The sequence below is a fragment of the Anas acuta genome, chromosome 11 (genome assembly GCF_963932015.1).
Source record: "Anas acuta chromosome 11, bAnaAcu1.1, whole genome shotgun sequence".
Classification (NCBI taxonomy): Eukaryota; Metazoa; Chordata; class Aves; order Anseriformes; family Anatidae; genus Anas; species Anas acuta.
In genome coordinates, this window is record NC_088989.1 from 10107027 (window position 1) to 10129999 (window position 22973).

Consider the following 22973-nt stretch of genomic DNA (forward strand, 5'->3'; position numbering starts at 1 on the left):
ACAAAAAAAGAACTTAGGGGAACTTTTCCATATTGACACAGACCCTTATGGGATCAATGCATGGAAAGTGTTGTGCACTCGGTTTTATTGAGAGTCTTATGTACCTGGTGAGCTTTTCTGACAGGTGTAGGGCTGGCACCAACACCGCTGCTTGAAAACACTAATTACAGAATATTTTCTTTGGAAAAAACTTGGCCTGCATGGTGGGAGAGAAAAAGGTCGAAAAATGTACCTCTAATGGCTCCAGCATGGATTGCTTGCAAAAAAAAAAAAAAAAAAAAAAAAGGAATCTGAACAGGCTTAAAAAAATACATTATTTTCCAATTTTAGGGATTGGAGAGATTCATGAATTTGCAGTGCTTTGGTTGGCGCTGCCTTTGGGCCGGCTGAGCAGAGAGGCTGCTGCCTTCCCTCCGAGGCGGAGCTGTGCTAGGCAGGGGAAATGACAGGGAGAGAGCAAAAAGAGCTGGAATTCCTTCTTTTAAAACCCAAAGTAATCCCCCCCAAAGTGTCCCCATTAATACCAGCTTGAGTGGCAGAGCAGGAAATGGGCTGAAAATGAACAAAGAGCCGCGCGGTGGGGATGCTAATGCGAGCAAATGCCAATTCGCACTTCGGCAGGTGGCATGTGGCAGCTTCCTCTCCTCTTCAAACATTTTAGCCAGATAATGAGTGAAAAAAAACACAAATATTTTTAGCATAATCAACTGGATTTGGAAGGGAGAAGTGATAAGGGAAGGGGAGCCGTGGTGCTAATTATTTGCCAGCCCAGCCGGCGGCCGAGGACGTGGGGGGCTCGGTGCGAATTGCTGGCAGCGTGGGTCCCAGCTCTGGGCTGCCAGGGGGAGCGGGTGGCTCATGGGCGAGCTGCTGGCTTGCTGAAATGGCAGCCACGTCTGCCTGCCTGTGCCTGGGCCGGGAGGGAGACAGCAAAACGGGGTTTTGTATCGATAGGGATTGGGGTTGCGATGGGGAAGCGAAGCGCAGAGGAGCGCCGGTGGCTGTCTGGTCCAGGGCGGTGTGTTTATGCGAAGCAGATGGTTGACTGCTTCCCTCTGCCAACAGATTATGGAGCTGGCTCCGAACCATCTTGCGTGGTTCCCCGGGAGTGCAGGGTTCCCATCATCCTTGGAGCATTGCTGCCTCAGGTGTGCTACCCAGGGCAGTGCTCTCGCATGGAAAGCGAGGCTCCCAGGGAATTTTGCAGGTGCCTTTTGCAGACCCAGCTCCGGTGCTGAAAAAGCAACCTCGTGCTGGGTATCCTGAGCTGCTGTTTTGAGGTTCCTCCTCCAACATGCTCCTGCACTTGGGAGAGAAATGAAGGGAGGTGATGGCCGCTGGGCTGAGCGGAGTGTGCAGGCAGCAGTGGGATCGGCGTCCTGCTGCTCCTCTGGGGGATGCCTGCTGTGTACTCCCAAAGCATCCCGCTTTTCTGACTCTGCAGTTGTGCAAGGCATGGGGTGACAGCAAGGGTAAGGCAGGACATTAGTAAAACCTGCTGGAGAGAGAAATTAAAATGAACGTGGCCAACACAGGTAGAGAGTAAAAGCTCTGAATCTTTATCGTTATTGAACATCTACAGAAGAGGAGCTGGCAGGTGGCTTTGCTTTGTTTTTAAAAACTCGCATGCTGGAGCCAAACTGCCATGAGTAAATTAAACTTTCCAGAGTCATTAAGCCCAGATTAACCTTGTCCCTGACTTCCACATCACCCAAAAGGCCATTGCCGTTACAATGCAAATTTAATTTTCAGGCTTTCTGCTCCTAGAGCTGATGCCAGGCTGCACCAGCACCCATCTGAAGTCAGTGCCTTGACTTGGCTCCTGCTGTTATAGCCAAGCCATAGCTGCTGGTTTCGCTGTCAGCACTGTGTCATGCTGAGAGATCTCCACGGTCAGGGCAATGTTTTCTCCTCCTTTTGAAAGGCAGAGCCTTGTTCTCCCCTCATTTTGCAGAGGTCCTGGCTGCTTGGGTACCACGGTTCAGTGTTTGTTGGACTTGGCACTGCTTGGTGATGGTCTAGTGCCAAGTGCTGATTCTTGCTTTATTAAAAATCCTCAGTTTAATGGTGGTGGAAAAGCCTTCAAACTGACATGGGAGAAAGATCTAAGGTCTGAACATCCATGTTATCCCCCTATGGGCTGCTCAACTTGGGTTGAAAAACTGAAGGGTGCTTATTTTTCAGCTGAAGTTTTTTATGCTTAGAAATACAGATTTGGGTCAGCCAGAATGTTTCACTGAGTTTTGTCAACTTGTGAAGTTCCTTCGGCTGGGGCATCAAGAATTAAAATATATGTGTGTGTTTTGCCTTTTTGGAAACTACCTTACATGGAAACTTGTTTCATTTCACTTCTTAAAAATGCTCAAGCCCTTGAGTAAACTCCAGCTCTTGGCATTTCAGTGTAACCCACATGCTTCAGTTTACACCATCATTGGTCTGTTTGTGGGGACAGAGGGCTGTTCTGGTTGCTCTGTGTACAGACCAAGGAACAGAAGTTGTTATTCCCCTTGTACACAACGAGACAAAAACTCCTCAGTAACTGAAATAGGAGTTACTGGAGGGCTGTGGACAGGAGCACGTGGCTGGGTTTTTTGGTAATCTGTATTTAAACTGCCACGGACAATTTGTAAACCTGCACAGCTACTGGAGGATTGGGAAGGGCAATCCAGGAATGTGGGCACTGAGAAGGGGAATTATCTGATACTGCGTAGTTACTGGAAATTATTGCCTGACGAAGCCCCAGCTTTTTAGGAAATGCCAGAAAAACAGACGTTGTAGATATATGCCAATTAAATGTGGAGAAGCATGCTCCCCTCTCTGCAAATAACCTCTCTGCAAGATAGGTGTCTTCCAACAGGAGAATACAGAGATATTGAAATATTTTATATTTAAATTTCAAATCATGCCACACTGCATTTACAGTGTATAACTCTATTTTCTCCTTCTTCTGCCTTTTTTTTTTTTTTAAGTCACTTAAGAGAAGGTGCTCTCTGTACTGTACAGAGGCTGGAACAGCAGCAGGAAAATGTGACTTTGAAATAATGGGATCTATAAGAATAGGCAATTTCGTTCAAGTATAGTGATTTAGAGCCCTGTTAGTGTCCAGATGTATAACTCCATTTCCAGAGACCATAAGTTTCTTCACAAGCATAATGACAGGCTTAAAACTTGTGAGACTAATGCCACAGCTCTCCCTGTCCTCAGCTGTTCCACATAATTACAGGAGCAAGGAAATTTCGCTCTCTCCTAACGGATTAGCTCCCAGAGGAATAAATCAGATAATGTTATTGCACCACTGCTGCCTCGTTTCTTTCCCTCCCTCCCTAAAAGGCTGGAGAGCCCCCGTGACGCAGCGAGAAGCCAGGGCTGGCAGTGATTTTTCTCCCCCACAGTCTGTGATGAGGTCCTGATCCTACTTCCAGTGTCAACAAGGACGAACGTTTTGCAGTGCTGTGCTTTTGCTGTTGTCTGTTGCTTTTGACACTAATTTCAGCTTCGGTGTTTGCTCTGCCCCCAGATGATGGCCCTTACTCGAAGGGGAGCAAGGACTCCGGCGGGATGGACGCAGCCCTGGTCTCCAGGAGGCAAAGCATCCCAGGTAAAGGAGGGGACCGACCCCTCCAACACTTCGGGGCATGCATTACGCTTTACCTGGCTTTACCCCAAAAGAGTAACTCCCCTTTTTGGTGTATCTAACAGCAAGGCTTTTACTGGAGGGCAGAAATGGATGGCAGTAGCCAGTGCAGTGAGTGGTATGGGCCTGGTGCAACTGTGGTCCAGTGAGGAGCCATTAATGGTGGTCACAGTGAGCTGGGGAAGGATCAGTTCCTGCCCTCAGCTGACACCTGCAAAGAGGAAAATAATGGCAAAGGAGAGAGGGAGGGAGTGCTGCCACATCAGGCTTGCAGGGCAGGGGGAGGCTGGCAGCTCGTCTCCTTCCTAATAAAGCACAGGGCTTGATTTTGTCTTCTGACCATTAATGACTCAGGTTTGGTTTTGCATGTTGCAGAGCCTGGGGAGGGAACAGGGCCCTTTTGCCATTTGAACAGCAAAATCTAGGCGTAAGTGCCAATAGAAGAAACGCGAGATTACTCATATGGCACTTAAAGGCCGTGTCGTGAAGGACCAGATCCAGCTTAACCAGCTCACTTTCACATCTGTGTGAGTCTCCGATAGCAGCAGCAGATTTATGGAGGCTTTGGCTGACGTCCCTTATTGCTTACCTTGATAGATTGATCCCAGGAACCTGCTTTTTTCCAGAGCAGTGATTTCTCCTTGAACCCACAACAATGGGTAATTGCACTCTGGGAGTTCTCATTTTAAACACTTTTCAAGGATCAAAATTAAACCCCATTGAAGAGCTAATAATCTCCCCTCGCGGCACCATCTGTGTTGATCAGTCACGTCTGCAGTTGAGAGGAAATCTGCAGGATGGTGCCGGATGGCTCGCGTTCCTTCCAGCACGGTGGGGAGCCCCACAAAGTTTCTGGCAACCCCTGGGATCCTGGGCTGGTGAATGGAGAACTAAGTTACTGAGTTGGCAAGGGGTCAAAGCTGGTTGAGCTTAAAGAGCAGGAGCATTATGGACCTGTTGTTTTGCAACAAGCTGCCGTTACCACGTTAAAAAGAGACCCAGCGGTGCCTGAAAGCCTTCCAGACCGGTGCTAGATTGCAAAGAGGTTCTCCACTTGTGTTAATCAAGTGCACGGGTTGTTCTTGGAAGTGCTTCACAAACCAGGTAGCGCGTGGCAGGATGTAGTGAGGTGCAATTTCTCGAGTCACGATGGCATTACACAAGGAGCACTGTGCTAATGGTGAGGCACCGTGGTGCCAAACGACACGCGTTTTCTCCCAGTAAAAGAGGACAGAGAGGGGAAGCACAAGCACAGATCTGCTGTGTCAGTGTGTTATTTACAACAACCCGCCTTGCTGTGGAAATCATAGCATGCAGGAGGTTTTTAATGTTCCCTCTTGAAGCACAGCATTCCCTTTAAGCCTCGTGGGGCTTGCTGTGCGAATGAGCACTCGTAGGTCATTTGCAGCATGAGTCTTGTTCCACAGCCATGGCACTGCTTGTGTCCACTTGCTGCCAGTGCCCATCACTGCCTCCTCCTGCACGGCTTTGGAGAAGGTTGCCCTGCGTGAAGGAGGCTGACGTTCTGCTGTAAATCTGTGAGGGTTTTCAGTACCCAGCGAGAGTGGAGGTGGACGGATCATGTTGTAGACAAATTCTGCAAAAGCTTCTTAGAGGAGGCTCTGGCAAGGCATGAAAGTCATCTCATTTGTCCCGGGGCTAGTTGTCCTCTGAGCAGAGTGCGAGTGCCGTCGTGTGGATTAACGTGGAGCTGCCTTCTGCCAAGTCAGCGGAGCTCTTGGTCTCTCCTTGGGCTGCTGCTGGCTCCCCCACAAGCTCATTCCCCTCCTCCACGTTAATTCCTTACATTCAAATAGTTTAGGGACACTGTTTTTGTAAAGCCCAGAGGTGAGCTGTATTGGGATCAAAGCTGGCATAAGGTCAGGCTTGATTCGAGGTGTAGATGTGGGTAGCATGGAAGAAGTTTGACATGGACCAGATGGAGATCGTGCAGACGCTGCTGTGAATGAATTAAGTTTGTGCCTCCCACTCCTTCCCCTGCTGACGGCAGGATCCCCTCCCTACGTTATGTTCTTTACCTCCCAACTTCATTGACATCTCAGGATGTTTTTTAAATCACAGTATTTAAGATCCACCCTATTCTGTCCATCCAGGCAGCTACTGCAGCTCCACAGCATCCTCCTGCCTGGGAACTGTGACTGCCACGCAGCCCTCCAAACACCTACCCCAGTCCGTATAAAACATAGCTCCTGAGGTAATCTCCCTGGGGCTCTGCCCAGCTCCCAGCACCCTGGAAACACAGCGTTTTCGTCCTCTCACAAGCCCTCACTCCCCTGCCTTGCCCTGCCTGGTGTTGCCTGCCAGACCCGCATGCAATGCTTTCCCACCACTCCTGCAGGTCCACCAGGCACACTTCTCTTTCACAATTCCAATTCAAAGAAAAGTTTTCTCTTCCTGCTAACGGTATAAATCATCGCAGCTCTGCTCTCCCACCACCTGTAGGAAAAGGCTCTCCTTGGGACTGGGAGGAATGTGCCTTCCACTGAGGGGCTTGCCTTTATTCCTGATCTTTCAGAAGAGTTCAGAGGGGTCACCATCGTGGAGCTGATTAAGAAGGAAGGAAGCACCCTTGGGCTAACCATTTCGGGTGGCACGGACAAAGATGGAAAGCCAAGGGTCTCCAATCTGAGGCCGGGAGGACTGGCAGCAAGGTGAGAAAGGGAGATGGGGCACAGAGAGCATGGGAAAGCTGGAGGGGAGTAGTTGCATGTTCTAGCTTCTGAACGAGTATGGTTATAATTAAAATAATTGGCACTCGGCTTCTTTTTTTTTTCCACGTGTCTCAGAATGCAAAGTTGTTGCTTCAGTAAGTCGAATGTCTTCTATTTTGAGTTATTTCCCATGCTCTGTGCAATTATGCTCTGAAATTTTCTGTAGGGATATTTGGGATTCTGTGAAATTAGGCAGCCTTGTCAGGAGAGCTGCATGGTACAATACATCTTGATCAAGCCAAGTGGTTTAATATTGTATCTGTTCTGAATACTGAGTGTGTAAGTAACATGACTGGCTCAGAAAAGGAAGGGGAGAAGAAAGGCTCCAAGAAGCAGATGAAGGGAAAGGGTAATTGAACAATTTTGTAGAAAACAGGCAAAAGGCAAGATGTTTTCTTTTCTCCTGTTGGATTTTTATTTCAGACAGCTCTTGGTATGCTTCTCTTTGACTGATTGGTCTATGTGAACGGGAATTGAGCAACAAAAAGAGAGGTTGTGAATGCATGTACAGCAATTGTTACTGTATGTACAGCTCTGAATGCTTGCCAGTGGGAAAGATAGATGGCTTGGATTTTAGCATTTCTCTCTGGAAGCAGGCACATGCAATAAGGCAGCTAAGATCAGCCTGATGTTGGTGGCTTGTTCACAAAATCTTGGCAGTTACCAAAGGTTCATCAGGCACACATAACACAGGCTGTGTCCTACCACTGCTCTCTCTTTCCTTTTTTGCAGAAGTGACCAGCTGAACGTCGGGGATTACATCAAGTCGGTGAACGGCATTAACCTGACCAAGCTGCGGCACGACGAGATCATCAGCCTGCTGAAAAACGTGGGCGAAAGGGTAGTGCTAGAAGTAGAGTATGAGCTGCCGCCAGCCGGTGGGTGCCTCTGACGATGCTGCTCGCTTTTCTTGGCCACGCTTTGTCCCGGGGTGCAGATGGGCTTGCTCGTGCTTGAGCCATCGTGGCCGAGGCGATGTCCGGGGGCACTGTGATGTTCTGCCTTCATCTGCTCGCGGTGGATGTTGCAGAGCTGCGTGCGGTCAGAGCAGAGTGCTTTTTCCAGCACAGTGGGTGCCCGTTCATGCACACCGGCAGGAGATGGCTGATTAGATCTGTCTTGCCTCCAAGTGACTTGGTAGCACAGGCCAATCTGCCTCCTGATGCTCCTTCAGCTTGTTTTTCTTTTTCCCTTTTGGAGCGTGGCTATGGGAGATTTTATTCAGTTTTAAGCATATATTGCCAGATCCTCTTTTCTGAACTGCAGCAAGTGCAGTTACTCCTCAAGATGCTTTGAAATGTTGGGTGTTTTCAGAAGGGAAGCTGAAGCAATCTGCCTTCGAGCTAAGGGGCCCCTGGCAGAGGCCGGCAGGCCCAGATCTCATAAACAGGGCTTGTGACCTGATGTGGGAGACTGTGCTTTTGCCCTGGTTTCTTTGGTCTGATTGTAACAAATAAATACCTCAGTACAGTTTTTCATCACAGTCATCACTGTGAAAATGATCTCCCTGGTTATTACTCACTCAGTTACTCAGAGGGTCAATCAGAGGATGACTGGGCAGAAGAAATAGAAAAACTAAAAATAAAAAAGGCAAAAGCACAACTAATGAAATCGAAACATTTTACCCCAGCTAGCAACCCATCTTAAACTTTATAGCTTTGCTGTAGCTGCTGCCTTTACATGAAAGATACTGAATATATAGATGACCATATAAAGTCCTAAGAAGTAAAAAACAAATCTGAATTATTTGAATCTGTGTTCTTCATCCCCCTCTGTTTTGCTGGAAATGTTAGTTAGCTTTTGCATACAGCCCTGGTAAAAGTAAATAAATAAATAAATTTACCCAAACCCAAACCACAGATAAATTAAATAAATAAATACATAAATTTACCCAAACCACAGAACCCCATGGTTCAGTTTTTCCATGCAGAGATGGCAACTCTTAATAACCTTTCTGCGTAGCTGTGAGGCTGGCTATTAGGAATCTGATAAGCTGTCCTTAGCAGCTAAGGAGCAGTGCCAATACCGCATGGCTCAATCAATAGCAGCGACGCAAAATGTCTCCAGTTCTGAATGAGCAGGAAGAACCCACTGAAATAGTGACTTCTGACAGATGAGATTATTGATGTTGTTTATGACTCATCCAAACAAAGAAGCACTGCAGAGTACAGGGACTCGTCCGTTACTGCCTGGCTCCAGTTCATTGTTGGTTGCTCGTGTGCTTTTATCTGTGCTGAAGGTTTGCTCTTGCTGTGTGCACTCGCCTCTTTCTCTCCCCAGGCAAAAACCAGAAGGATAGTGCAATTCAATAGCTTGCGCTTGTGGCTTTCAGTTTTTCTCCCCAGTTTGTAATTTCCTGCTTTGGAAGAGACCTTGCGAGTCTAAGTCTAGTTTTCAGGCCACTGTGTCACATCATCGCTTTCATGAATAAAGCGAGCCCTGCATTAGCACCAGCTTAGGTTTCCCTGCTCCCACTGCTCTTACCAAAGGCTGCTGCAGAACTTCATGCTTGGCTGCTTAGGACAGAAATTGGACAGCTTCCTAACTCATTTGGGGATGCTTTATGCTCTTTTCTTGGTATGTATCACCCATTTGCCTGTGCCCCAAGCTTTTCCCTTCTGAAGTATTTCGAGGCTGCATCCCTGTCAGCATCCTGTGCAGGATGTGCGGGGGCTGCTTTGGGGGTTTATTTGGCCTTGTCCCCGGGGCTGCCTGCCTGCAAGGGGGTACCGTGCCTCAGCTCTGCATCTTCTGGATTAGTTTAACCCTAACTGGGGCATGTTGCAAGTCCTTGGGAAGCTTGGCAGTGAGAATCAGTGTGGTTTGTGAGGACAGAGGGGAAAGTGGTTTCAAAGACCCCTCCCGAGCCAAAGGGAAAGGCTGGCTGGATGTGCTCGGGGTGTCTTTCACTCCAACTTGCCAGGCTGAAGTCGAGCTCCTGGTCTTTTCTCTCTTTTGAAGATTAGGAATTGATCTTTTTGGAGCAGACTAGGCTAAAATGCCTTGTACCATCAGAGAAGACTGGGAAATTGTCTCATATTCACAGCAGTACTTCAATAAATCATTAAATAACAGGGGACCGCAAGAGACAGCAACAGTTTTCTTTCTTTTCCTCTTTACTTTTGTACATTAAACAGTACTGTGTATTTAACATAACATTACTGAATTGCCCTAGGATCAGTTTAAAGGATTCACTTAATCTTTTTTTAAAGTCAAAATGTGGGAGGAAAGGGAAAAAAAACCTCAACCTTTTGCGCTGAGGATTTGGGATTTTCATTTTCTTTAAGGTCAGCCAGTGGCTGTCCTTACACTGCTGCTGCTGCTCTTTTTTTTTTTTTAAAAATAAGTTTCCATCTGCACCAGAAGCTTCTGGCTTTTGAGTAATACTGAACACATTAAAGCTGGTTGATAAACGAGAGGGTTTTACTTGAATGTCAGAGTATTATCCAAGACAAATTTGAGGTGAGATGTACAACGCTGAACTGGTCCAGTCATCCCAAAACATGATCCTTGGCTCTAGTGAAGGTACATGTGTCTGGCTCATACTTTTTTTGCCTCCAAACAGGCACAATACAATCTGGAGATAGGGATTTTTGTTTTAATGCTGTTATGTGATATTATTTTGTAGAGTGGCATGGAAAAGACTTGTGTGGGATAACCAAGCTTCTCTCTCTTCGTTTAGTGCCGGAGAGCAGTGCTGGCATTATTCCCAAGACCATCGAGGTGTCCCTCTACAAGGAAGGCAACAGCTTTGGCTTTGTGCTACGAGGTTAGTGGCTTCTTCGGTGAGAAATGATTCGGGGACAAGCACTGGCAGAGGTGACATGGGAAGCAGGAAGAGAAAAGATAGGGAATGTCATAAACCTCAGATGAGAAACAAAAGTGTGCCCTGGAGAGCATCTCGTGCAGCCTTCAAGGACTGCCGGCTGCCTAATCTAGGGCACTCTTTGCATTGCTTTCAAGCTGTGTCAGCTGTTGTGTGATAAATGTCTCTACTTTCGCAGCACTCTAATTCAGACTTCGAAACCTCCAGTGACTGACGGCTTTCCCGGTTTGCTTACAGGGGGAGCCCATGAAGACTGGCACAAGTCCAGACCGCTGGTGCTCACTTACGTGAGGCCAGGTGGCCCAGCAGACAGGTAATGCTCCTCCAATATCTGCTTTCACAAGACAGACGGGCAGCTTTCACCACATTTTTGGACATGTGTCCTTTTTGTCCTCCTTGCTGGTGACACCCCAAGGCCTCTCTTGCTGGTGCTGTGGTGCTACAGAGGTGGTGTGGGGTCTGTGGTGTGCAGGCAGATTGGATCTGGTGTTCATAGGATGGCCTATTAGCACCAGATACAATGAGGTTTATGACCTAAACACCAGAAACTCCTCTTCCAGAGGCAGCCACCTAATTAACCCTGTGCAGATGAAGAGCTGATGCTATATTAGAAAGCAGGAGGCAGCCTATCTATTCTCAGGCTGCTAATTTAATGTGATGGGCCTGACACTATAAATAACCAAAGCTATTGTCCCAGGGAGTGTTCAACTCTTACAGGATCAAAGTAATTTACTTTATATATAACTACACAAGCATATAAAAATATATAAATGAAAAAAAAAGTAACTTTTGCCTGTTGGTTCCTACAGGGAAGGGTCTTTGAAAATTGGGGACAGGCTGCTGAGCGTTGATGGGATTCCTCTGCACAGCATGACCCACGCTGACGCCCTCAATATCCTGCGGCAGTGCAGCCAGGAGGCACTCTTCCAGATAGAGTATGATGTGACCATCATGGGTAAGGCCAAAATGGCTGGGGTGGCATTTTCTCTGACAGCCTGGAAAGTATGCAAGACTGGGGGCAGCAACTGGGATACTCAGTTTCAGCACAAAAGTTGCTGAGCACTGTGCTGCCAGCATGGGCGTAGGGGATAGAGTTCAAAGGCGGCTTAGTTGGAGGTATTTGAAGTGTCCTTATCCAGTGACATGTCTTGACAGGAGTGTCGACTGATTTTAGAAGGGGAAAAGGAGGAATTTCTAATGTAGACAAAGAGGACATGGGAGAAGTCAGAGTTGAAGGGGGTTGGAATGTTGGTACTCTGCCAGCCTTGCAAATACCGGTATTAAATGTGAGCAGGGCAATGAGCTGCAAGCAGGCATTGACTTGAAGTGGCAGTGGCTTTGGTTCTGAATTTTGACCCTGTTTAATTCTAGAGCTATTCCCTTTCTTAGAACTTTCAGTTCAGATCTGCTTCTGCAATAAACGAGGAATGTCCAACTGATTGACCCCAAAAAGACAGAACTTACTGGAGGGCAGAGGATGGGTATTTCTAAAAATGATGTACACAGTAGATACCAACTTTGAGTGTTTTGTTTTGTTTTTCCTTTCCATTTGATTTTCAGTTTCAAGCTCAGGGAAAGGATTTATTATTAGCTACTGTAAAGTCATTTTGAGCTGGCTTTGTGACACACAGCTGTTACTGCAGGGAGTGTTGTTAATGAGTTTAAGGTTACTACAGAGTCTGAAGCTGTGCTGGCTCTGGAAGCGCACTGAGCTGTGTGTTTGATTTTGGTGTTGTATATGTGTCTCCAGAGGGGCTTCTGCTTGCACAGGAGCCACAAGCTGGACCAGTTTGAAGTCTCTTCTGCAAATCCCGCAAACCAGTCTAGCACATCTGAGCCTGGGATCCAGTGAGAAATAGGAGTCAGATCAGGTTATTTTCTGATTTACCAGTGAGGAAGGAAATCAAAAGGATCTGTAGCTGTGAGAGTTTAATTCCACCCCACTGACAAGCAAAGAGAGCTGAGAACACCAGAACTTGTTGCAAGAGGGTTGCTTCAGAATAAGTGAACTCCTTCTGCAACCCTTGAGGACTTTCTGCTTCCTTCTCTGTCTCCTTCCCACAAACTACCCTTCCATTCAGTACAAACTCCACAGGCATGGGCGTACGGAGCTGTCTCCCCTGGGGAGAGAGGCTGCCAGGAGCTGGGCAGCTGTGTCACACAGACACGTACCCTGCTGGGACAGCTGGAAGGAAAACTGGATGGCTCTGCAGTTACCTGCCTGCTGCCTGGCTTCTGCCATGTTACAGTAGCAGCTGCTCTTTAGAGGTTGGCTGGCATTCAAGAAAAAGAGGAAACTCTTAAATTACGGAAATCAGAAACTACCCAAACCGCATTGTCTACCTTTTTCAAAGATTTTGATTGTGGTAGCTTTGCAGAGGTCAGTAAGGGCTGTCCTGCCCAGGATGTGGGACAGGCAGGGCTGGGGAGGGATTTTGCACAGAGCTTTGCGGTCTGAACAGAAGCAAACGTTTAGTGGTGTGTGGGAAATGGGCTGTGGTAGGTTTTCTTCTTTGTATGGTCTCCTGGTGCAAATGTTGCAGAAAGCTGACTGTTTTATATCCTGCCTTGGAGCAAAAGATAGTCATGAAAGTGTTCAGTATTTCTTGAGAAACTCTCCCACCTGAAGCTGAACACAAGCAATATCAGGTTCTGTGCAGTGCTTCTCCCTCTTCTGTTGCTATACAGTGGGCCATCACTAGGTACATCCCAAGAAGGTATAAAACAAGCCCCTTTTCAGTTAATTTCTTCATAGACTGCTCCTCCCCATCCCCATAAAGGGGATGCTTTCTTTAAAGGCAAGTTGATGCAGAACATGTAGCTTAAAACAATCTCTGCAGACAGTTTTGCCAAGGCAACAGCTAATAACTGCAGCAGGATGAGTGCCTCATCCCCAAATCACAAATATTACAGACATTCTCTTTAGCAACCAAGGGAAGATGATGAGAGAAGGGAAAAGCAGGTGCTGGAAGCAGTGTGGGGCCACCAGGAGCTTGGAGGGAGCACCACATTTAGCCAAACAGATGAACAAGCTGTGGTGGGTGCAGCAGGTGTCTGGGACCTGAGCTTTGAGGAGAGCTGAGGGAAAGCAGTACCTGGATCTGTGCATGGTAAGGGAGGCCATGAGGATGCTGGGGACCTGCAGTTAAATGGGATGAAGAGAACACACGGTAAAGCAGATCCTTGTGCCCAGGTTATTGCCAACCAAGCCCTTAGTCATACTAATGGTCTTTGGCATTCCTCCCTCACCCAGCCCACCGCCTCCCAAGGTGTGCTCTGTGATTTGGGGAGAAAAGTAACAACTGTGCTGGCACTCTTTTAAAACATGGTGGTGGGGTGAGGCTTTCCACTTGGCAGCCCTGTTCCCATTTTGAAAACTAGCTCTTGCTGAAGGGGCTTGGGGAGCACGTGGCCACGCCGTTTGCTTGACTCATTGAAAGAGCCGGGGGTGCCACCAGTGGAGAGGTGTGGGCTGACCCTCAAGGAAGGAAAGTTGTTTTGCCACATCTGTCCTTGGTGAGAGACCAAAGCTGCTGCAGGGGAGTGTTGAATCATGGAGTCCCCAGCTGGCCATGCAGTTTCCCAGCCCAAATTGTGTGCTGAGGATGAGCTGCGTGGAGCTCTTGGTGCAAGGGCTGCAGCAGCTGCTCGCCACCGCCGCCAAGCATCCCCCGGCTGCTGGCTTCCACCAGGGAGGCCAGCGTAGGATGGGGCTGCAGCAGGCTTTCAGTCAAATTGGCTGAGATTTCTCAAGGCCACTGAAGGAATTAAATTAATTTCCATTTAAAAGGAGCACAAACTGGGCATGCACCTCCCTTGGGCATGGGGAAAGTCTCTGCCTTTTGCTGATGCCAGATAAACATTGCAATAAACAGATGCTTTCCTGTGGCGACGCTCTATCTTGTGGGCCTTTTTAAAAAAGGGTAAAAATAACACGCACAAAAAATCCAACAAATAAACTGATCAGCCAGAAACTGGTGGCATTTGAATAGTTATTCTGTAAATAAGCTGTGTGTGCCGTGACACAAGGCACTGGGCTGCAAGCCGGGAGGGTTGAGTCATGGAGGGGGAAGCTCTCTGCTAGAGATGATGAATGAGCAGAGATTTGCTGGGTCCTCTCCTTCCTCTCTAATTATTTCCTTAAAAATAAGCTTTTGAGAGAACGATCACAAAGAAAACAGCTGCCGATCCCCAGCCTTTAATCGGTGGGGAAACCAGCTCTCCTGTACCTTCAGCACTGGGGTGTCTGACCGCATGGAGCAGGCTCTGCCTCCCTTGTATCCACCATAGTAAGGATGAGTACTCCTCAAGCGTATGGGTGTGAGTGGGTTTTGCACAGCCCTTTGTGTCCTCCAGGGACCAGGGGTCAGTCAGCCAAGTGGACAGGGCAGTGGGATTTGCTGTACTTGAGCAAGTTTTGATCAGCTTTCCTCTTTCTGTTTTGTTGGAAAGGGTTAGGGTTCATTACATCTGCAGTAAGTCACCCGGTGGCTGCTGAATTTCCCCCTGTGCATTTTGAAATGGGTGGAGTTTGGGTTCAGAAGGAGAGATGCAGGCAGGATTTGGGGGCAGATGTTAGCTGGGCTTCTGGGACTAACTTTGGACCAGAGCTGCTGATACTGAATTTTAACAGGGTCCTATGCAATTTATTTATCCTATTCATTTAATCAATGCCACCTAAAAGGAAAATGTCTTCAAAAAGGTGGAGGACAAAGGTTTACTTGATTACTAAAAACATTTTTCTGAAGGTGGATGAGGATCGTGCACATGCTTTCACCTCTGCAGTGTCAGGAGGTGTAGGTCTTTATCCAGCAAAGAGGAATTAGGTGGGATCCCTTTCTGTTTCCCATTGAACAAGCTTTCTGGCTATCCACTAAAAACCATATGTTTACGAAAAGTTGCATGACAGTTGTGCCTCAGTTTCCCAATCTGTAAAACGGCGCAGATCATGGCTCGCCAAACACCTTCAAACCCTTCCATGACAGTGAGCATGGACACACAAAACAGCACATGTGTATGTTTTTTCTTCTGTTCCTTGGTAACAAAGCCCTAGAGAAATGATGCGAGCTGCAGTGTGTGAATTCAGCTCGGTGTTGCTGGCCTCAGTGATGCCTGTCCTGCACTAGCGTGACGTTTGGCCCTTGGTATGTGTCAGTGTGTCAGCTGAACACCTCGTCAGTGCTGAGTCTCCAAAGAACTGCTCAGACTCTTGGCTTATGAGAAAGGATCTTGTTTTAGTAGGTGAGATTTGCTCTGAAACCCAGGGGAGCTGTGGGTGTCTTTTCCACAGATGCAGGGGGAGGCTGTGGATGTGCCTGGTGGAGCAGGCACACCTTGTGGTGCCGAAGCAGCAAGGGGATTGCCTCCCTGCAGGAAGGTTGCTGCGGGGCCTGCCTTGTCCTCTCAGCATTTCTGTTCAAATTAGCTTGGGTGTAATAGCCCCGTGTTAATCATGCCTCACAAATATTGCTAAACTGCAGGCTCTTGACCTTTGATTTGAGCCAAAACTTTCCGTAGAATAATTAATAGAGGCTTGGTTGGTATTTCCTTGACCAATACCTCTGTAAAATGTATTTGGAACAATCCTGGTCTATGCCACTGGAGGTGAGAGTTAAAGGGGCAGCAGGGTGGCTGTAGTGCACAGGGGTAGGAAGGACCATGGGCTGGAGGAATGACTCTGATTTCCTGGAGTGTTACTGAAAGCTGGGTCCTGCCATGGGAGAAGGTGCCCATGGCCCTTTCCTCTCACCACTGTGCCGAGACTTTCCTGGGAAACACTTGGCAAAGATGAGAAGCTTGGACACTGGTGAAACCGAGAGGAGCGGGTGTTTTTCTTGTGAAGAAACAGAGATCTAACACCCCAATAAGCTGTTTCCGTGGCCATTTTTACTATCTCCTTCCCTTTGGCTGGAGGAATATATACATGTGATGAGTAAATCCCTTTTTGGAGCATGTGTGCTGGACACTCATGGGCTGAAAAACTAACGTATAGCTGATGCTGTTGGAGGAGATCCTTGGTCTCTTGGTGCTTCCTTTGCTAATGAAGCTTAAGTGCACTTCCCACAGGCTTCGCCTGGATGCTCTGTGCACTTTGGATTGAGCTGTGCTTTTTGCCAGGGCCTGCAGGTCTCTCCAGTGGTCCTTTCCAGCAGAGAATAAGCAGTGTTTTATTTGAAGCCTTGCGTAATCTTAAATGTGGCTTGGTCCTGCTCCTTTCTCCCCCAGGAAAAAGGGTGCTGTGAGTAGATCAGAGCCTGAACATCCCCTGGCTGATCCCTACACAAGGGAAAAATAAGTCTCCAGGGACTTAGCATCTTAACAAATCTCACAAAGGACCTTCCTGCAGCTTAGCTCCCAAGATCTGCATCAATGTTCCCATTTATCAAAGAACAAGAATGGGCCATGCATCACATTTTGGAGCTGAGTAGCATCAGCATTTTCAGTGGAGCATAGCTTTGGAAGAGGAAAGCCTGCCCATGAATAATTAAAGGCTGAGGAGGCATCAGGCTCTCCGAGAGCTCTGCCAGCCACTCCTTGGAAGCAGATGCTAACAGGTGCAGTTTTGTAGGAGTTTCGTAGTCTCACTTACAGCATGCATTAAGCTTATTGCAGAAATGAATCGTTTAAACATGAGCTACCACTGTATTGTCTGATGGGGGAGAGAAGGCTTCTGTAAGCATGCGGGTAGGGAGCTCTGCATTTCTGCTCCCAGAGCCACACTAGTGGAAATGAAATAAGCAGCTGCAGCAATATTCCTGAGCTGGTGCTGGAGTTGCTGGCTTGTGCTGGTGGTAAGCAGCATGCAAGACTTCTGAATACCTCAGAAAGCATAATCCTATTTCTCTGTGCCTTTTTTTGGGTTCGTTTGTGAAGAAACCTTAAACGGTGATGTCCTTCTGATTTTCTTTTGTGCTTTTCTTTTAAGTTGATGCGACTGCTGCATGGACTTTGAGCATTCTCTTCCTTGGTCTTGTTATTTAACCCCAAAAAGGAGAGGCAGGAGAGTTGTTTCCATGTGTGAATTGTTGTAATATCCTAGAATCACAGAATCATAGCATGGTTTTGGTTGGAAGGGACCCCAGGGATCATCAGATTCCAACCACCATGCCATGGGCAGGGACACTTTCCACCAGATCAGGTTGCTTAAAGCCCCATCCAGCCTGGCCTTAAATGCTTCCAGGGATGGGGAATCCACAGCTTCTTTGGTGCCTCACCACCCTTATAGTAAAGAATTTCTTCCTAATATCTAATCTAAATCTACCCTTATAGTTTAAAACCATTAATCCTTGTCCTATCACTACACTCCCTGACAAAGAGTCCCTGCCCAGATTTCCTGTAGGTCCTCTTTAGGTACTGGAAGGCTTTCTTTGTTAATTAACCATGCGATGCTAAGTTGTGGGGGTGTAGGAAGTCCCAACTACAGATTTACTTATGCTCAGGTCAGGTCAGCACAATTGTCCAATCTCGTCTGCTTCTGCATTTAGTGTCTTCAGGAGAAGTGTCTTCAGATACCCTCTTGTTTTGCAGATACTGTAGCAAATGCTTCGGGTCCTCTACTGGTTGAAATAGCAAAGACTCCAGGATCTACACTGGGAATCACACTGACGACAACCACGCATCGGAACAAGCAGGTCATTGTCATTGATAAGATCAAGCCGGCCAGTGTGGTGGACAGGTAAAGATCTGAACAGGCTGCTCTGCTTCTCCTTTTCCCTTCTCCACTGCTTTTTTTTGTCATCTTGTTAGTTATTTACCATACTTCCCTGCCTCTCCTTGAAATGGCCCTGCCCACATGTTCTTATCACTAAGCATACTAAAAATATCTGACCAGTGGACACTCCTCACCAGGAACAAATGTAATTCGGTGCACGTGAAAGCTGAGCTCTGTTTTAAAAACCTCAGGTCTGAGTGCCCTGGAGCTGTGGAATGGCAGGCACCTATTGTGGAAATTTCTGGCTGGAGTCTTTTCCTGACGCACAAGTCAGCTTGTCACCCTAGTAATCATATCTCTGAACTGCTGCCTGGTAGGACCCACCACGCTGCTGGGTGAACACCCAGCCGTCCAGAGTGGCTATGACTGTGCACTAGTAAAAACTTGAAAGATCTTTCCCAAGACACCAGCAGCCTGACTTGACCAGCTAAGTTGATGTTTTTGTCAATGCTTGAACCTAATGTTCAAGTTGAAAGTCAAAAATGAGATATGGAAAGAAATCATTTGAAGCAAAACAGCTGGATTTTGTCTGTTTCTGCTTCCAGCCAAAAGGACATGGAGTTTGGCCATGTGTATAACTGCCTTTCTTGCTGTTTCCTTTGCAGATGTGGCGCGTTGCATGTTGGTGACCATATTCTCTCCATTGATGGCACGAGCACAGAGCACTGCTCCTTATTAGAGGCAACTCAGCTTTTAGCTGCCACTTCAGAAAATGTCAAGCTGGAGATACTACCTGTTCACCAAAGCAGGCTGCCTTTGAAGCCTCCAGAAACAGGTATGTCCTCTGGGCAGACATTGTTGGTTGCCCTCAAAACTCACTCAAAGTCCCTACTGTGGTTCTCACTGCTTTTGAATGCTCACAACAGACTGTTTTGATGAAATGCACGTGATGAGATGAAGTTCCTCAAGGATTTGAATTGGGGAAAAAAAAAAAGGTAACATCTGTGCTTGAATGGAAAAATGGGAGTTGGGAATCCCAGTGCTGCCTCTTAGTACTTTGGATAAGAGACTTTAATGGAGAGGGAGGAAGACGACTTTGGTGCTGGCAAATGTATTTCCAAACTCAGCTTTCATCGGCTGGTGCCTGGTAAGGCTTTGTAAAGGACATGTCAGCAGCTAGGCAGGGTTCTGCTGGACTTCCTTAGGAAATAAAGCTGAAGCATAAGTGTTCATTTTTTGTCCCAGCCTGTTTGAATGACAGCTGTGTGTGAGCAGCCAGGGGCAAAGCGAAGGCATCCAGAGTGGCTGCTGTTTGTTATTTTTTTCTCTCTAAATAAATACTAGAAAAAAATCTTGCTCATCAAACTGTAAATACCTGTAAATTTCAAATGTTAGGAATTTGTCCTATGAGCATTTTTGTTGCTTACCTCTAGTTTTTTCTTCCATGTGGGAGGCTGAGTCAGGCTCTCATATATACATATTTGTGAAATCAGCCTCACTATAAGATTTGTTGCAACTGCTGCCTGCAGTTTTGTTAGAATCTACATTGGGCGTCTCGTAACTCAGCTGTTCCAGCTGGTTCAGTACCTTTTGCATCCATTTTGAGTCACTTCTTCTGCAGTTTAATAATCTTGGTGCACAGGAGCCTCAGGCCCAATTCGTTTCCCTATTCTCTTCTGGGGAAAAGAAGGTTTGGTGAAAGGAAGAAATTATCTGTGTTGTCTTCTTTAACGTGATGCAGTGAAACATAAACTCTAATAACATCTTCATGTCTAGAAATAAATCTCATACACGTCCAGTCCAATTTGTGCAGAATTAAAGCCATTTAACAAAGGGGACAGATGACTTGACCTTTGTGCCCAAGAAAAAATGGAAAGCTATAATCTTTTTTCAATGGCTGTTAAAATGAACTATTCTCCTTCTTCCATTAGTGCCCTGGTCCTAATCTCCTTTCAGAATACAGAATGAATATATGCATTCAGCAGCGGCTCAGGAGGAGGGAGATCTGTGGAAGGACAGATCTGTGTGCTCAGAGCATTTTTACCTGTACCTCCACACATCAGGCCAGTTTGCTGTGCCAGAAATGCAGCAGGCAAACTTGTGAGAATAATTGCAACACACCAGTATGAATAAATAAGGGGTGTAACAATTGTCCCTGCTTTTTGTTCAACTCTAACACATGAGGGATCAAAGGGGAGGATACAGTTCATCGACATGGCTGTTAGGAGGCAGAGGTGAGCACCAATGCTTGGGCTTAAACCTTCATCAGTGCTGATGGGGATGGAAAAGGTGGTGGGGACAGGAAAGAGAGCGCTTTGGACAAGAGGAGCAGCTCATGAAGCAGTGCTCTTCAGGGGTGTAACCAGCCACAGCGTCATGCAGCCCATGGTGAGGAGCCAAGGAACCACACCAAAGCTGATGATCTGCATTAGGACCTGGGAGAGACCCTACCTTCTGCTCCAGACACTGAAAGCCAACTCCACAGGCTGCTCTTTCTGAGTTTAGGGAAACAAACAAGGGCAGTAAGGAAAGATGGGCCATGCAAAAGTAAACTGTCTTGGTTGGCAGGAAAGTGAAGCCCAGAGCTGCAGCTCTGGAGCTGCAGCTGCCATGAAAAAAACATGGTCCTTGCAGTCTAATGCTGAAGCACAGGATTTGTCAAACAGAGTTTGCTTTCTCTGCAGTGCTGGGGGCATTTGGAGAGTTTGTGGGAGGATTATGCCCTGCTCACAAGATCAGTGGGAGCGGATGGTGCCTGCGAGCAGTGCTGGGATGGGTGGCTTTCCTCAGGCACCGATGATGTGCAGAAAGCTTGGGGAAGGCTGTTGTAGGTTTTTATCCCATTATTGTCCCAAACCTCTTTTCTTCCCCCACTGCACTGACATCTGAGTTTCGTAGGCCTTTTTCTGTTGTGTCAGATATGGGCTAAGAACTTAGAGACAAATGGGAGAGGCTTAATTACTATAAATGGATTAAATGGTTTTGTATATACGCCCATAAGCTCTGTCAGTTGTGTTCAAAGTGTTTCATTTTATTAGGAATTCTGTTTTTGTCTAGATGCAGCCACACTCGCTTTTTGGATTTTTGTTTTTAAAAGCCTGCTGACTCTGAATTTCCTTTTGAGTCCACAAAATTGAAACCCCAGAGCTGGAAATGGACATTTTAAGAGCTTTATAGAGTAGGTGCTAAACTCAGTAAATGTTTAGCAAATACTTTGAAATAGTAAGGATGTTGGTCAGAAAACCTGACCTAAAGGATTCAGATAAGAAAAATGGATTTTCAGTGTTAAAAGATGCTAACAGCTGACCTTTATAAGAGATCTCTGGGTGGACACACTGGATAAACTGAGTCCCTCTCCCAGGTTTGCACGCTCAGAAAGCTCTGGTAGTGCCAGCACCTGTGTGGAGAGCACAGAGCCCGGAGGAGGTCTCAGCTGGGAGAGTGCCAGCGGTTGCAAGGTTAAGAGCTGTGATGCTCTGCTGTGGGATGCTGTTCGTGCTCAGCTGAACAGAAGAGACACTTGCAATCTTGCTCATTAGCTGGCGATTCCTCACAGAAGAAAATTGATCCAGACAGCGTGGTGCAGGGGTTCAGGAGAGAGAACTCACTGCTGCTGGGCAAGGCCAACTGAATCTGCCCTGTGCTGCCCAGGAGCAAAAGGAGCATCAGTGAGAGGAGAACAGGGATCTGTGCCTGGGGGTGTGTTTGAGGCACATCAGAGGGGATTTGTGGCATCGGGACCTGATGCTGCAAAGCTACAGTTCCTGGGACAAGGGATTTCTAGGTGATGGATGCCACACTGCAGCTAAAGCTGTTGTGTGGCCTTGAATAGAGCCTGCCACGTTGGTGCCATGTTTTAATTTGCCGTTTGCCATAGCGTTGGCATCTCTTCCTGTGTTGGTGGCCCTGTGTAATTGCCTGTAAGCAGCAGCGTGTAAAATCCCTTTTGTTCTGGTAAGCTGCAGTCCGCCCTTTCCATATGTGCACCCTGCGACAGATTGCTAGCCAAGAGCAGCCACTGAACATCCAAACGCTGAAGCCAAGAGAAGTGCTCGGAGCGCTCCTAGGCACGTGTGGAAGGCATCGAGTGCTGTCCTGGGAGGGCAGCAAGGTGGGAAACAGCACGAGGAGGTTTCCCCAGTGCTGTCGGATAACGCTGATGGTCTCTGTGGGAAACTCGTGGCTGGAGGCAGCTTCTGCACGTTGCACAACAGACTGCAAATGGTAGTGACATCTGTGTGCTGCCAGCACAGCTTAGTCAGGCCGTTGGCTCAGGACACGGAGTTTTTTAAGGGGAATGGGTGGATATCTGCCACTTTGCATCAAGTGTCATGAGGTTACACGGGGATGCGTTTTTGCTGCTGGTTCTTGACACGCCACAGTTGCACTCTGGCGTGGTCAGAGCCGGTATGAGGCTCTGTCCTACAATCTCCTGCCTTATGCTTCTTACTTTTTCTTTCTCTCACTTCTCCTCCCTGCCTGTGCTGATTTCTGCTCCCCTGGGTGACATCAGTCAAGGTGCAGAAGAGCGACCACCACCACTGCTGGGACCCCTGCGTCAACTACTGTCACACCCACCACCCCGGGCACTGCAAGACGCCCACCTGGAACCAGACGTCTGGACAGGATTACTGCAAATGTAAGCCCAGAGCACGGTGTTGTCCCCATTCCTGCATGCGTTCGTGTTGTGCCTCTCTAACTCCATAGCCTGGGCTGTCATTTATTTCCTCCAGGGTCACCTGGGTCTTTTTCTACAGGCCCAATGCTGAGGTGCAAAATCAGTATTTGGTGCCTCCTGCTCTGTGTGCACTGAGCTGGTAACTGCAGTGAGAGCAGTGTGCTGGGCAGACCAGTGCTCCCATCCCCTTATCCCACACCCCTGTGCCCTTCTTTCATATGGGCCAGGGAAAAAACTGAGTTGCTGTGGGACAAGGAGGGCAGCCCTGGTGATGTGTAGGAACGTGGTACACCAAGGCATCCAGCTCGGCCCTAGCACTGCACTGCGTGATAGAAGAAGGACTATGGATGCTTCCAAATCTGTTTGCAAACACATCTCTTGCAGGAAGCAGATTCTGTTCAGCCCCAGGTTTCTGGTCTTAGGGCAGTGAGGTAGGCAGGAAACATTGTGCT

The 22973-nt window shown here is 47.5% G+C and overlaps 1 protein-coding gene across 15 annotated transcripts in view; it reads left to right on the forward strand.

Annotated features, from left to right (window-relative positions):
• GRIP2 (glutamate receptor interacting protein 2) overlaps positions 1 to 22973 on the forward strand; it is a 246488-nt gene that overhangs the window by 185503 nt on the left and 38012 nt on the right. For 11 of the 15 annotated variants that reach the window (XR_011100171.1, XM_068694238.1, XM_068694237.1 and 8 more), the window contains 9 exons: positions 3518 to 3598; positions 6171 to 6306; positions 7099 to 7244; positions 10049 to 10135; positions 10430 to 10505; positions 11002 to 11147; positions 17720 to 17867; positions 18509 to 18678; positions 22357 to 22482. Coding sequence is in view for 14 of the 15 variants with exons in the window: in XM_068694238.1 (XP_068550339.1) it covers positions 3518 to 3598; positions 6171 to 6306; positions 7099 to 7244; positions 10049 to 10135; positions 10430 to 10505; positions 11002 to 11147; positions 17720 to 17867; positions 18509 to 18678; positions 22357 to 22482 (1116 nt within the window). In the remaining variant the exon portion in view is untranslated. The remainder of the gene's footprint in view (positions 1 to 3517; positions 3599 to 6170; positions 6307 to 7098; positions 7245 to 10048; positions 10136 to 10429; positions 10506 to 11001; positions 11148 to 17719; positions 17868 to 18508; positions 18679 to 22356; positions 22483 to 22973) is intronic. The other 4 variants (XM_068694240.1, XM_068694239.1, XM_068694235.1 and 1 more) reach the window with 1 other exon arrangement.